Source organism: Ranitomeya imitator, chromosome 5, assembly GCF_032444005.1.
Source record: "Ranitomeya imitator isolate aRanImi1 chromosome 5, aRanImi1.pri, whole genome shotgun sequence".
Classification (NCBI taxonomy): domain Eukaryota; kingdom Metazoa; phylum Chordata; class Amphibia; order Anura; family Dendrobatidae; genus Ranitomeya; species Ranitomeya imitator.
Genome location: NC_091286.1, coordinates 406465737 through 406479321, shown reverse-complemented (window position 1 = coordinate 406479321; position 13585 = coordinate 406465737). Strand labels below are relative to the sequence as shown.

The window sequence follows — 13585 nt, the reverse complement described above, 5'->3', positions numbered from 1 at the left end:
AGTCGCGTGGTCCGCAGGATTGTGATGAGTAGGTACGTAGTGCCACTGATTAGGGTCGGTGGATCTTCTTACCCGAAGTACCCGGTTGCTGACGTAGACGTAGAAGCGTCGTGTCTCGTTACAGATGTACCCCAGTACCACCTTGCTATCGGTGTAGAACTCTGCATCCCCGATCTTCAGGCCCATCGCATCCGAGACCAGCTCGGCCAACTCAACTGCGAGGACAGCAGCACAGAGTTCCAGTCTGGGTATCGTGTGTTCACGAAGTGGCGCCAATTTCGTCCGGCTCATAACGAACCCGATATGGCATTGTCCGCTTACGTCTGTGGATTTGAGGTACGCTACTGCTGCAATCGCTTTGACTGATGCATCACAGAAAATACAAAGTGTTTGCGTTTTGAGCTCTGTGGATGGCACAGGAGCATATGGTCGTTTCACACGAAGGTTGGTCAGGGCTTCAAGAGACTTCCTCCACTCTGCCCACAGGTCAGCCTTTCTCGCTGGAAGTGGATCATCCCAATCAGTAGTGTCTGGGTGAAGTCCCTGAGCATCAGCTTTCCTTGGATGGTTACTGGAGCTACGAACCCCAAGGGGTCGTATAAACTATTCACGAAGGAAAGAACTCCTCTGCGCGTGAAGGGTTTCTCATCCTTGCTGATCTGAAAGGTGAAGGTATCTGTCTTCAGGTCCCACAGCAATCCAAGGCTCCGCTGCATAGGAAGGGGGTCGATGCTGAGGTCCAAATCCTTTAGATCGCTGGAATAGTCTTCAGAGGGAAAGGCTTCCATCAACTCTCGGCTGTTGGAAGAAATCTTGTGTAACCTTAGGTTAGACTGAGCGAGCATGTCACGAGTCCTCTTTAGTAGACTGATTGCGGCCTCACTTGTCGGTGTGGACTTCAAACAGTCATCCACGTAAAAATCCTTTTCCACAAAGGACCTGACGTCCGAGCCATACTTTTCTTCACCCTTTTTGGCAGAATGTCGGAGGCCGTAGATTGCGACCGCTGGGGAAGGACTGTTCCCAAAGATGTGTACCCGCATCCGGTACTCTGCGATGTCTTCGTCCGGGTCGTTGTCACGGTACCAGAAGAACCTCAGGTAGTTTCTGTGTTCCTCTTTGACGAGAAAACAGTGGAACATCTGTTGTATGTCGGCCATAAATGCCACAGAATCTCTACGGAAACGGAGTAATACTTCCAGAAGTCTGTTGTTGAGGTCTGGGCCCGACAGTAAGACATCATTCAATGACACGTCTTCGCATTTGGCACTTGAGTCGAATACCACTCTAATTTGACCTGGCTTCTTAGGATGGTACACTCCGAAGATGGGCAGGTACCAACATTCCTCTCCGTGTCGAAGTGCAGGTGCAATCTCTGCGTGGTTGTTCTGGAATATCTTTCCCATGAAGGTAAAGAAATGTTCCTTCGTCTCAGGTGACTTCTGAAGCTTGTGTCTTAGGGAGATGAATCTGCTGTAGACCAATTCCTTGTTGTTGGGTAGGCGTCTCCTCTGAGGTCGAAATGGTAGAGGTGCGACCCAACTATTCGCCGTATCCTTGACTATTTGTTCGTCCATGATGTCCAGGAATATCTTGTCTTCTATAGACATCGCTACCTTGTTGTCTTCCTTCGTCCTGTGGAAGACTGTACATCCTATGTGGTCTTGTTCACCTTCACAGGCGTGGTCTTCGTTGATAGGAACTGAGAAAGGGCAAGGTAGGGGAGTGCTGCTCGGTAGTTCCTTTACCAGCAGACTATTGTGACACGGCTGGAAGAGAGATGGACGTCCATTTTCTAGTGTGTTGGTAAGCATACTGTTGACTGAGACCGGCTTGTGTGCTCCTCCTAGACAGACATCTCCTACAATGACCCATCCAAGGTCTTGCCTCTGCGCGTATGGAGCATTCAGTGAGCAGTTGATATATTCTCTAGTCTTGTGGACTCGTAGTATATCTCTTCCCAGAAGTAAAGCTATTGGCGCTTCTGGTTCCAACTTAGGTATCAGGTGGGCTATACGCTTCAGGTGGGGGTGATACGTTGCCACCTCTGGTGAAGGTATCTCAGACCTGTTGTCAGGAATCTGGTTGCACTCCAGGATGGTCGGTAGTGACAGACAGGTCTGGCCATCCATGGACTCCACTTTGTATCTGGTTGCTTTCCTCTCCGCCGTCTCGACGGTACCTGAACATGTCCTAAGGGAGTAGGGAGAACCGGGGCCTACAATGTTGAAGTTGTCAAAGAAGATGGACCTGGCTAAAGACCTATTACTTTGGTCATCTAGGATTGCATATATCTTGAGCGCTTTGTCTCTGTGGCATGTTGGATAGACTCTGACAAGGCAGATTTTTGAGCAGGATCTTCCTCCCTTGAGTCCCTTACAGATCTCCGTACATTGAGAGGTGACCGCAGGGGTGTTTTCGACGGTGTTCTTCTGTTTCTCATCATGCTCCTCTGCTTGTGACAACACTCCTGGAGGTGGTCCAGGATGCAAGGCTGTATTGTGATCCGTGCTGCTGCATTCTGCACATTTCACGCTAGCTCCACAGTTCCTGGCGAAGTGAGAGGTCGTAGCACAGCATTTGAAGCAGATGTTTTCCTTGAGGAAACCTTTGCGATCCTCTAAAGTCTTCTCCCTGAAGGCTCTGCACTTTAGTAGAGGATGTGGTTTCCTGTGTAGAGGACACTGCTTACTGACATCCTGAGGTTTGCTCTCTTCCGTAGGGGGCTTAGTTGTCTTGTGTGGAGGACCTGTGGAATCAATATCAGTTTTATGGACTGCCACGGGTGTCTTACTGGGTTTGACACCAGGGGTAGTGGAACATGACAGCGTGAAATCAAAACTAGGGTCATTTCTGATCTTGGCTTGCTGGGTGACAAACTCAACAAATACAGTAAAAGGAGGGAATGGTATGTTATGAATTTGTTTATACCGTGAACCATGTATAATCCACCTTTCTTGAAGATTGTAAGGAAGTTTTTGTACTATTGGATTGACACCCCTAGCAGTGTCTAAGAATGCCAATCCAGCCAAGTGACCTTCCTTCTGGGCGACCTGTAACTCTATCAATAAATCACTCAATTCTCTAAGTCTTTGATAACCCTTGGGCCCTATCTTAGGGAAATCATCAATTCTTTTGAATAAAGCATTCTCTATTACTTCTACGGACCCATAGCGTTCGTCAAGTCTTTCCCACACTTTACTTAAACCTATGTGTGGGTATTCTATGTTAATGTCTCTTAGTCTTTTAGCATGCTCGACCGATTCAGTTCCAAGCCACTTTACCAGGAGATCTAACTCCTCACTACTAGAAAGGTCCAGTCCCTGAATGGCGTTCTGGAACGAAGCTCGCCATGACCTGTAGTTTTCGGCTTTGTCAGTGAACTTTACAAGTCCTTTTGTTACCAGTTCTCGGCGGGCAAAGAACTTTGCCAAGTCTATGGTGGCTTGATCAGTGTTGGTACGAGCCGGTATGTTATAGCCATGTCTAGTGTGTGGTGCATCACCATACCTGTGAGATGCTCTTGGCTTCGGACAGTCTGCATAGTACCTTTCTGGTGAAGATGTCTCTTTAAGGTGAGGTGGGAGCTGTACCTTCTTCTCAGTGGAACGATAGCTGTGGCCGACTCCTCTGTGTTGGACGTCTTCTTGTTTGTAGTAGCGAAGTTCAGGGTTAGATCGATGATAATCGACGTAGGCTGATCGTTGTAGTCTGTCGAGGGTGTTGTCCATGCTGGAGTGTCGATGAACGTACTCTGCGACGCGCTGAGCTGGATCTTGCTGCTCTAGATCTGTTCCAAGAACGTTGCTGCGTCTCTCATAATCAGGATCCTTCATGGCTTCCAAGTACTCTGCCTTAGCTATTGCAGCTGCTGCCTCTTTGTCTACCATAAGTCTTTCTAGAGACACTTGCAGGCGCGCACCTTCTGCTTCTTGCTCTGCCCGCAAACGTGCGGTTTCAGCCTGCAAACGTGCATTTTCTGCCTCATGCTCTGCTTGTCTCAGCTTTAGATGCATTTCTTTCTCGGCAAAGGAGGACCTTACTTTGGCTGCTTCAGCTTCAGCACGAGCGACAGCAGCCAACTCTGCTAATGATGACCTGTTAGAGCTTGCTCGTGACCTCGTCTTGAGTGAGGATGTGCTGTTTCGAGACATTGTGCGCTTAGCTGCGTACTGCTGAGTGTTTTGGTGGGAAACTGAGTCTAGGTGCGGTGAGCTTCCGCGTGGCGGAATTGATGTAGCTTCTCTTGGCGGGCTGCAGTATAGTCACGCGGCTGTATGGCGGCTGCTGTGATACCCGAATGCGGAGCAGTGTGGGTGTTAGCAGTTCCGTACAGTCTGAACAACTACAGCCTGCGACCGGCTATCAGTTTCACTGAAGGCAGCTAATCTGTTCTTACTTTACAATCACCGCCTGCGACTGGCGGTCTCGTTTTTCACTGTTCTGTCTTCCTCCACGTAGGATGCTGTGTGGATTCCAACATACGGCTAAACCTTCATCCACATCCCAGTAAACAGACTGTGTTGATGCTTAAGTCTTATTTATTAGGGTGATGATAACCAAAACTATAAAGTTGAACAACAATGGTGGACAGTATTCATAGTAGATTATCGAATAGTGAATGATGTTGATGTACAAAGTGGATGTTCAGTGAATAATCATAGTGGATGACTGATCATAGTGGATGACTGATCACAGTGGATGACTGGTGAAAAACTGTAAAGAATAACAGCATTTCAGTATATGCACATACAGGGTGCAATCACATAAATAACTGGGACATTACAGCAAGAATTATACAGAGTGCATTACACAGTAATTCTAACAGCACTGCCCTATTCTATACAAGAATGCATCTATCTACATGCAGAGTACACCTGAACCTAACTGCAAGCTGCAAAGCACATCTGCCTAACTATATCTGTACATCTTCACGACCGGGGGTGCTGTACAGAGAGTGCAGCAAAGCACTCTCTGTACAGCACCCCCGGTCGTGAAGATGTACAGCACGATGTTTGAATAAAGATTCCTGCACTGGATGATCGGCGAGTGCGCTCTATTTTCTTATATATTCACTATTTCATATGGACTTTTCTCCAGCGGAGCTATGCACCCAAGATCAGATATCCTGGCTTCACACAGGTGAGCGGTTCCCACTTTGTTCTTCCTGGCAGTGGTGCTGTCTGGCTGTTCCTTTTGTATTGGCTAACTATATCTGACTATAGGAGCTGCATAAGGCTTAAATACTAACGCAAACATAAGATGCATTAAACCTTTATAAACGTACCGAGATCCGTTAGGACAGGGGTAAGAAAGTAAGCGAGACAGGAGCACGTGTGCCTCTCTGCAGATCTGAGGAAAAATGGCTACTGAAGCTTGTCTTCACAAGAAGAATGTGGGCGGAACTAACTCATAAGACATTGCTCTTAGGAGGGAAAGGTTGGTAAACAACATGAAAAGTAGGCAACTGATGACCTCCAGTGGCCACAACTTGAATAACATGATAATTAACTCTCTGCACATTAAGATGGGCAGAACACAAAGAAAACAAGTTCGTTATCATTTAGAAACAACAATACTAATGTTTTAACTCGGGAAGAGTTCAGAAATCAATATTTTGTGGAATAACCATGATTTTTAATCACAACTTTCATGCGTCTTGGCATGCTTTCCATCAGTCTTTCACACTGCTTCTGGCGCAAAAATTTTGGCACTTCTTCTTTGTTTGATGGCTTGTGACTATCCATCATCCTCTTGATTACATTCCAGAGGTTTTCAATGGGGTTCAGGTCTGGAGATGGGGCTGGCCATGGCAGGGTTTTGATGTGGTGGTCTCTTAATTTTTGCCAGAGCTGTAGTTTGATATGCATTTTCTATTTGTGATTTTACCTGGCTTGGCGTATGTAGAGTTTGGGCATTCGAAAGCATGGACTTGTTCTGATCTGCTTTAAACCAATCAGCACAAAAAATTATTGTTTAACTAATATGTTTCTTTTAAAGCACCACTCCAAAGTTTTGTTTTGTTTTTTATTTCAGTGCAGGAGTGTTGCTGCTAATGTAATTTCCCTGACCATAGCTTTATACTTACCAGCCACTGTCTTCAGCTCTTCCAGTCTCCACATCGGTTCCACACCGCTATTTTGTGACCGCAACTTCTGACCAGGGGTGGGCTGGATGTCAGTGAGGCAAATGCCCCCCCGGCCGCTCCCTCAGCAGCTGTGCAGGGTCGGCTGCCTGATGGTCGTGCACAGCAAACTGCGTGCGGCCGTGTCTGCTGTGCTGTGATGCAGTCGGCAGCAGACAAGGCCACGCGGCGCACATCACACACAGTCTGTCTCATAATCCACAGACCGCAGCTGAGACATCAGTGTGTGCACGCAGCCGGCGTGATGACGTCATTGTCTCGCGCCGCTATACAGGCCGGAAGAGAAGATGGAGGCTGCTGTGCCGGGCATTAGGGTGAGGTTGAGTATACACTTCATTATTTTTTATACGAACGGGCTGTGGGGCCATCATATTATATATATGGGGGAACTGGGGATATCCTACCATATATATGGGGAGAACTGGGGCCTTCATACTATATACTGTACATGGGGCTGTGGGACCATTATACTTTATATATGAGGTAACTGGGGTCATACTATATATATGTGGGAACTGGGGCCATCATACTATATACAAGGGGGATCTGGGGCCATCATACTATATATATGAGGGAACTGGGGTCATCATACTATATATATGGGGGAACTGGGACCATCCTACTATATACATGGGGGCAATTGGGGCCGTCAAACTATTTATATGGTGAAGTGGGGACCTTTATTCTATATGTACAGGGCAGTGGGGTCATCATAATATACAGTTGAAACCAGAAATTTACATACACTATATAAAAAGACACATCTGCATGTTTTTCTCATTATCTGACATGAAATCAAAATAAACCTTTCTTGTTTTAGGTCAATTATTGATTACCATAAATATTAATATTTGCCAAATGCCACTATAATGAGAGAGAGAGAATGTTTTAAGACATTTTATTACTTATTGCAAAGTCAAAAGTTTACATACATTTTATCAGTATTCAGTACTACTGCCCTTAAACAGAATGACTTGGGTCAAATGTTTGGGATATCCTTCCACAAACTTCTCACAATAGTTGATCAGAATTTGAGCCCACTCCTCCTGACAAAACTGGTGCAACTGATCCAGATTTGTAGGTCGCCTTGCTCGCACCTGCCTTTTCAGCTTTGCCCATAAATTTTCACTAGGATTGAGATCAGGGCTTTGTGATGGCCGCTCCAAAACGTTGACATTGTTATCCATAAGCCACTTTGTTAGCCACTATATACAGTGGGCAGTGGGGACCTTCACTCTGAATACAGGGGGCTGTGGGGACCATCATACTATATATAGGGGCAGTGGGAACATCATATTTTATATAGGTGCTATGTAGCCATTTTACTATATATAGGAGCCCTGTGATCTTCAATGTATAATAAAGGGCTTTGGAGACCATCATATTGTGTTTTGGGGTCTGTAGGACCATCATTCTGTATATTCAGAGCTGTGTGGGCACTCAGAGGACATTATTTGTAATAAATGGGGACATTATTAGTTTTTATATGGGCACTCAGGTTCCATTATTTTTTTGGGGAGGGCATTGTTATCTTTAAGTGGACACTCAAGGGTATTTGTTGCTAGAAGGGGGCATTTTGGATAATATATTCTGCAAAGGAACATACAGGGCTTTTCTATGCAGCACAGTGTGGGCATTAATACTTTCTATGGCACACTTTAATTTTGGGGGGAGGGAGTAATCATAGTAATGACACCGTTTTTTAAATACTGGGGTCACTGTTCCTCTCCTCAGGTGCATGCAGAGTGGGGAGTTTTTGTAGGTTGGTAATAGATGGAGACGTTGATGGAAATGGGAGAAGCCAGATGTCTTTTTGTTGTAATTGTTGTGCAGACGAGTTGTGGCGGGAGAAGTTGTCATGTCGGTCTGGGCCAGATGGAAAAGACTGGAAAAGTGAGCGACCCAAATCAGAAAGAGCATCAGCTGTAAGTTACTATATATGACTAGCTCCGTTCTGTTCCCATATTTATGTACCAGCCTGTTTTCAAAGCCTGTTATCTCTGCTGCTTTAATGCAGCGGCCAGAGATAAGCAGGGCAAAAGCACCACAACTGGAGGGCCACTGCCTTGTGATTGCCTCCCAGGCTGAAAAGTGCCAGCCCCCCCTGCTTCTGACTGACTGGAAGTCACAGTTAACAGCAGGGCCGGCTCCAGGTTTTTGGGGGCCCTGGGTGAAAGAGTCTCAGTGGGCCCCCCCTTTATCACATACCATGATTCATGATCGCATATAACACAGCCATGTAGTATAAAACACAGCCCATGCAGTATATAACACAGCCACATAGTATATAGCACAGCCCACGTAGCATATAACAGCCCATATAGTATATAGCACGGCCACATATTATATAACACAGCCCACGTAGTATATAACACGGCCCACGTAGTATATAGAATAGCCATGTAGTATATAGCACAGTCCATGTAGCATATAACAGCCCATATATTATATAGCACAGCCCACATAGTATTTAACACAGCCATGTAGTATATAGCACAGACATGTAGAATACAGCACAGCCCCCCTCCCTCCAAGAATGGCCCCATAGTCCAGTACTCACTGTTATAGTTACAAAAAAAAAAAAACTCCTCACCTCTCAACGTGCCCGCACTGCTCCCTGCTCCGGTCTTGGCGGCTGCTGTTGCACTGCCTGACACTCAGCGAGTGCGCGATGACGTCATCGCGCAGCGGTCGTGTCAGAGGCAGAGTGGGGAATGATAGGAGAGGGAGCGTCAGGTGATGCTTTCTCCTCCATCATTTGCTTTGAACTTTACCGGCAGACGCCGGTATAGTTCAATGCGGCGGCAAGGGAGTTGGCACTGGCGACAGAGGCCCCATAGTGGCTGCGTGATGTGCCTCTAGCTGAGGGCCCCTGGGGGAGCGGGGGCCCTAGGTAGCTGCCTGCCCCTAACGCCGCCCTAAATGGGCCCCCCTGTCTCGCCAGGGCCCCGGCACTTGCCCGGGTACGCCGGGTGCTGACGCCGGCCCTGGTTAACAGTCACAAGCTCTCAAGGTATGTCTGAGTGCCCCGTTCTGGCTCTCATAGACTTACACTGAGTTGTGGCTTCTGGATCACCCAGTAAACACTGGAGCGATCTGGCTGGTCACAGCTTGCTGTAGACTGACTGGAGAGGTGCTGATAAATGACGACGATAGTGGCTGGTAAGTAGAAGACTATGGGCAGGGAATTTAGATTATTTCACTGCTAGAGTGATGCTACTAAACAAAAATTCTGGGCTGGTGCTTTAAAAAAGGAAGTAATTCCATCACATTTTTTTCTGTTTCCATATCTATTAGCTATCAACATAGAACAAAACCCATAAGATACTTTTTGGCCAAAAGAAATTGTTCTTAGTCTCCCTATAAATATAGTTATTTAGGGCCGCTTTCAAACTCCTTTAGTAGCACCAAATCCTAACCAGAACACAGGATTAGACATGATGAAATTTAACAGATATTAGAAAAGTCAGTCAGGAAGAAAGCCCCATACACATAGGGGCTGATTAATCAAAGCTTTTATGCCAGAATAGTGGCATCAAAGCTTTGAAAAGTCGCAACATTTTGGGGCACTGGGGAGGTGCCTGGGCGGGATGGGATGTGTCCAATCCTGCCCATCAAATTGATGAAATGTTACGGCATTTTGTATGTCAGAAATGCTACTTGGAGTCATATTTTTGGTGTTGGGCATGCCATTTTGAAGAGGCATCAATTTCAATGTGATATATTGTTGATTCTGTATAAAATATTAAATTATTGATGCAAAAGCACAATGATTAAATAAGAATTAACATTGGTTCTGTGATCTTTGCTCTTTTTCATAGGTGGAAAATGACCTATCTTCCACAATTAATGAAGATACCTTGATTATTGTATTGACGGATTTAGTGCTGGCTGGTTTTGAAACTGTTGCATCCACGCTAGATTGGGCATTATTGTACATGGCAGTCTACAAAGATATACAAGGTGACTGTTTTCTTAGTATTATGGCCATTTTCAAATTTGCGGATGGGAGAAATTGTTTTTGTTAGGGCTTGTGCCGACGACCATTTAACTTGGACAAGTATTATACGTGGTTTTGAAGGTCGGTAATCGTCCCTATGTTATTCTATGGCACAGTGCACATGTCCAATTCTTTCCTCAGAACGAGGTGGTCAAAAGAAAATATTGGAGCATGCACGATTAACCTCTGATAATTGGATGGCACATATCCATTCATTTTTATGGGTCCATGGAAAACATCAGATTGTACTCCAATAACATGCGAGTGTGGTCCGATTTTCACAGACAGATTGACTAGAAAAGGTAGAGAAACTTTTTTTATTTTTTTTTTTATTATCCACATCTGAGAAAATCGGATCACACTTTTATCAGAGTATGATCAAGAGTATGATGAGAGTGTGATTAATATAATTGCACCGATTCTCTCGGATGGAGAACATTTGTTCGTGTGACTCTAGCCTAAGAGTGACATGAAAAAAAAAAGTAGTAAGCCTTATTGGCTACCGATTACTTGTGTCCTAAGCTCATTTTCTTCACATGCTATTTGTAGCACTGGATGTGATCAGTATGTTGGATCCCACACAGTGAAACAACAAGTAGAAGTGGAGAGTTACTGGTCAATTTCTGTGCTGCCAGCTGATGAAGAAACGCCAAACGCCACTAAATATATAATAAAAAAAGCAGTTTTCTATAATTTTTCTACATGTTCCAAAGTGTAATCCACTTCTTCGGTAAGCAAAAACCAGATCATGTGAAAACTGCTTCGGATATGGTCCACAAACTCTCCATTTCTATTTGTTGCTTTTGGTGAAATCACCCAAGGATCTGCAGCAGCCATACAACCTTGGATCAGGTCAGCATAGATTGATACGAATTCTGACAATCACCAACTGGATAAGTGCCTATTTAGCGCTATTTTGTCTCCTTAGCTTTTTATATTTTCTACAAAGTGAAACAAAATATTAGATCCAGCTCACCGTAAGTCATCTTGGTAGTGTTTGAAGCTTGAAAAACGCTGGGTAGGGCGTGATTACTTGTTTTCGGTGTCCTAAGTTGAATATGAATTTTTTCTTTTCTTTCTAGTTGTCTAATGCTTTATATCAAAATATATATATATATATATATATATATATATATATATATATATATATATATATATATATATATATATATATATATATATATATATATATATATATATATATATATACATATACCAAAGGTACTGTTATTTTTTGTCGGGTCTAATATTCTGATTTTGTTTTACAGCGAAAGCACAGAAAGAAATTGATGAATTGGTAGGAAGCATTGAAAATCTTAAATATGAAGACCGCTTGAATATGCCATACACCAATGCGGTAATTCATGAAATCCAGAGATTCACTAGTGTGGGACCCGTAGGCCTTCCCAGACAATGTGCTGAAGACTTTACCATGCTTGGTTATTCAATCAGAAAGGTAATTAAGTGAAAATTGTGATTGCATACTGATATTACTCCTAAGTTAGGAGTCCTAACCTGCCAAAATATATTCATAATCTTTCATGATCCCCAGGGCAATGAAAATAAGGTTATTGTAAACAATGGGAGATCTGGGTGTTGCAGCCAAAAAAGGGAATATAATCAGGTCACCGTCTTATAGAGTAGCATACTTGTGTCATCAGTTTAATAGATTATATGGTGCATGAATAATAAAGCTAGACCTCAAGCTTGTAGACAGATATTTAAATTCAGCTCTATTACATATAGTACGAAAATCCAACCTTATTCCATGATTTTTTTAAATCATAAGGCAAAAAAAAATATTTAATAATGGAACACTTAGAATACTCCTTTTCAAGCCATTGTGGGTTCATAATAATAGTATACAAACCATAAGTGATATAAATAGTGTGTCATGCACACAAAGGTGGGGTGACATGTTTTGCAAGCAATTATTACCTTTTACCTAAAAACTGGACTAATACCAATAACCAAGGATAAACAACACACGGTAGTCAGAAGGTCCTAATACATCATAACAAAAAATATTAGTATTTGAGCATTAGCATTTAAAACAAGGATCTAATAGTCATGCAAGTACTTTTTAAATCATTTTATTCATATTCTTTAAAATGTATTCCCACAGTGTGTATCTAGGAAATGTTTGGAGAGTCCAAACACATAATGTTTGCTTTGTGTTGCGTTTGGGACAGAACCAGTTATGTGTTCCCCTTTCTTCTTCTTTTACTGATTTTACTTTTTTGCACCATTAAATCCACAGCTCCTTTCAGACATTATTCTCCTTCACTGAGGCTCGCAATCACAATTCCTCATCAGAATGTCTTTGGAGTACGTAGTACCCAACGCAAACAAGGGGAAAACACACCATGGCATTGCAGATGTTTTCCTTGGTGGGATTTGAACCCAGTCCCAGCACTGTTGCAATTACTCAAAGTTTTAATTAGATATGTTGAACTGTGATTAGTGAAAAAATTAGAAGATCAAATCATGTATTTGGAACATAAGCAGACAGAAAAAAAGCGTAAAATTACTAATTTTATTAGATATATTTTAAAATAAAAAATAACAAGTGTCAAACATGATTAGAAAATATTAAATCCTAATGAAACCCCCTAAAATTGCTGAATACCACAGGTGGCGTCACGAACACTATCCCTTTTAAAGACCTTTCCCAATTTATCAACGGACGTCTCCCCTAGGGCCACGGACCGGGTCAGCCACCGTGACATCCCCACTGAGAACCGAAGGACCCGGTACCGAGTACCCTATTGCCCTACACGGGGGGGCGATCCAGAATCATCCCCATTCTTTTATATTCTTTTCTTATCTGACTATATCCGCTTCTGTGCAGTACATTCTACAAAATCATCGTTGTATAATTCATCACGCACTGTCATGCCCAATGAAGACTCCAGAACCTTCTAGCGTATCATTACCTTTTAAGATCATGCGTCGTTAGTTAATTCTCCAAGCGTTTTATCAGCTTATTTTGTTCTTTTCAGGGTTATTATAATCCTTGTGAGAAATAAGAGCTAGTTTCAACTAGATTATTCTCCTTTTGCAGCCATATTTTGTCCTTCAATAACCTTGTACTCATACTCTAAAGCAAGAAACCATATTGATCACTATATATGTCTGGATACCCATCTATTACATCCATACAATTAATCTTGTCGCATTTGTATCACAGGGATACACAAACAAGGGGAACACTTAGCTAGAGTAAACTCAGAGAAACACAGACCATCTCTAGCAACACCAAGAAGAAATCGTGCTCACCACATGGTAAAATCCCATAAAAACAATCACAACAGAGAATATGATCATGCAAATATTTAAGTATCATTTAAGTGACACACCCCCTGACGAAGGAACAGTGCGTCCGAAACGTGCGTCGGGGTGCCCTGGATAGTACTGGTGATCCCCTGGTTCATATTCAA

General features: G+C 43.5%; 1 protein-coding gene across 3 annotated transcripts in view; it reads left to right on the top strand.

Moving 5' to 3' along the window:
• LOC138638022 (cytochrome P450 2J2-like) overlaps positions 1–13585 on the top strand; it is a 310015-nt gene that overhangs the window by 284931 nt on the left and 11499 nt on the right. For all 3 annotated transcript variants that reach the window (XM_069726989.1, XM_069726990.1, XM_069726988.1), the window contains 2 exons: positions 9967–10108; positions 11414–11601. In XM_069726989.1, coding sequence (XP_069583090.1) covers positions 9967–10108; positions 11414–11601 — 330 coding nt within the window. The remainder of the gene's footprint in view (positions 1–9966; positions 10109–11413; positions 11602–13585) is intronic.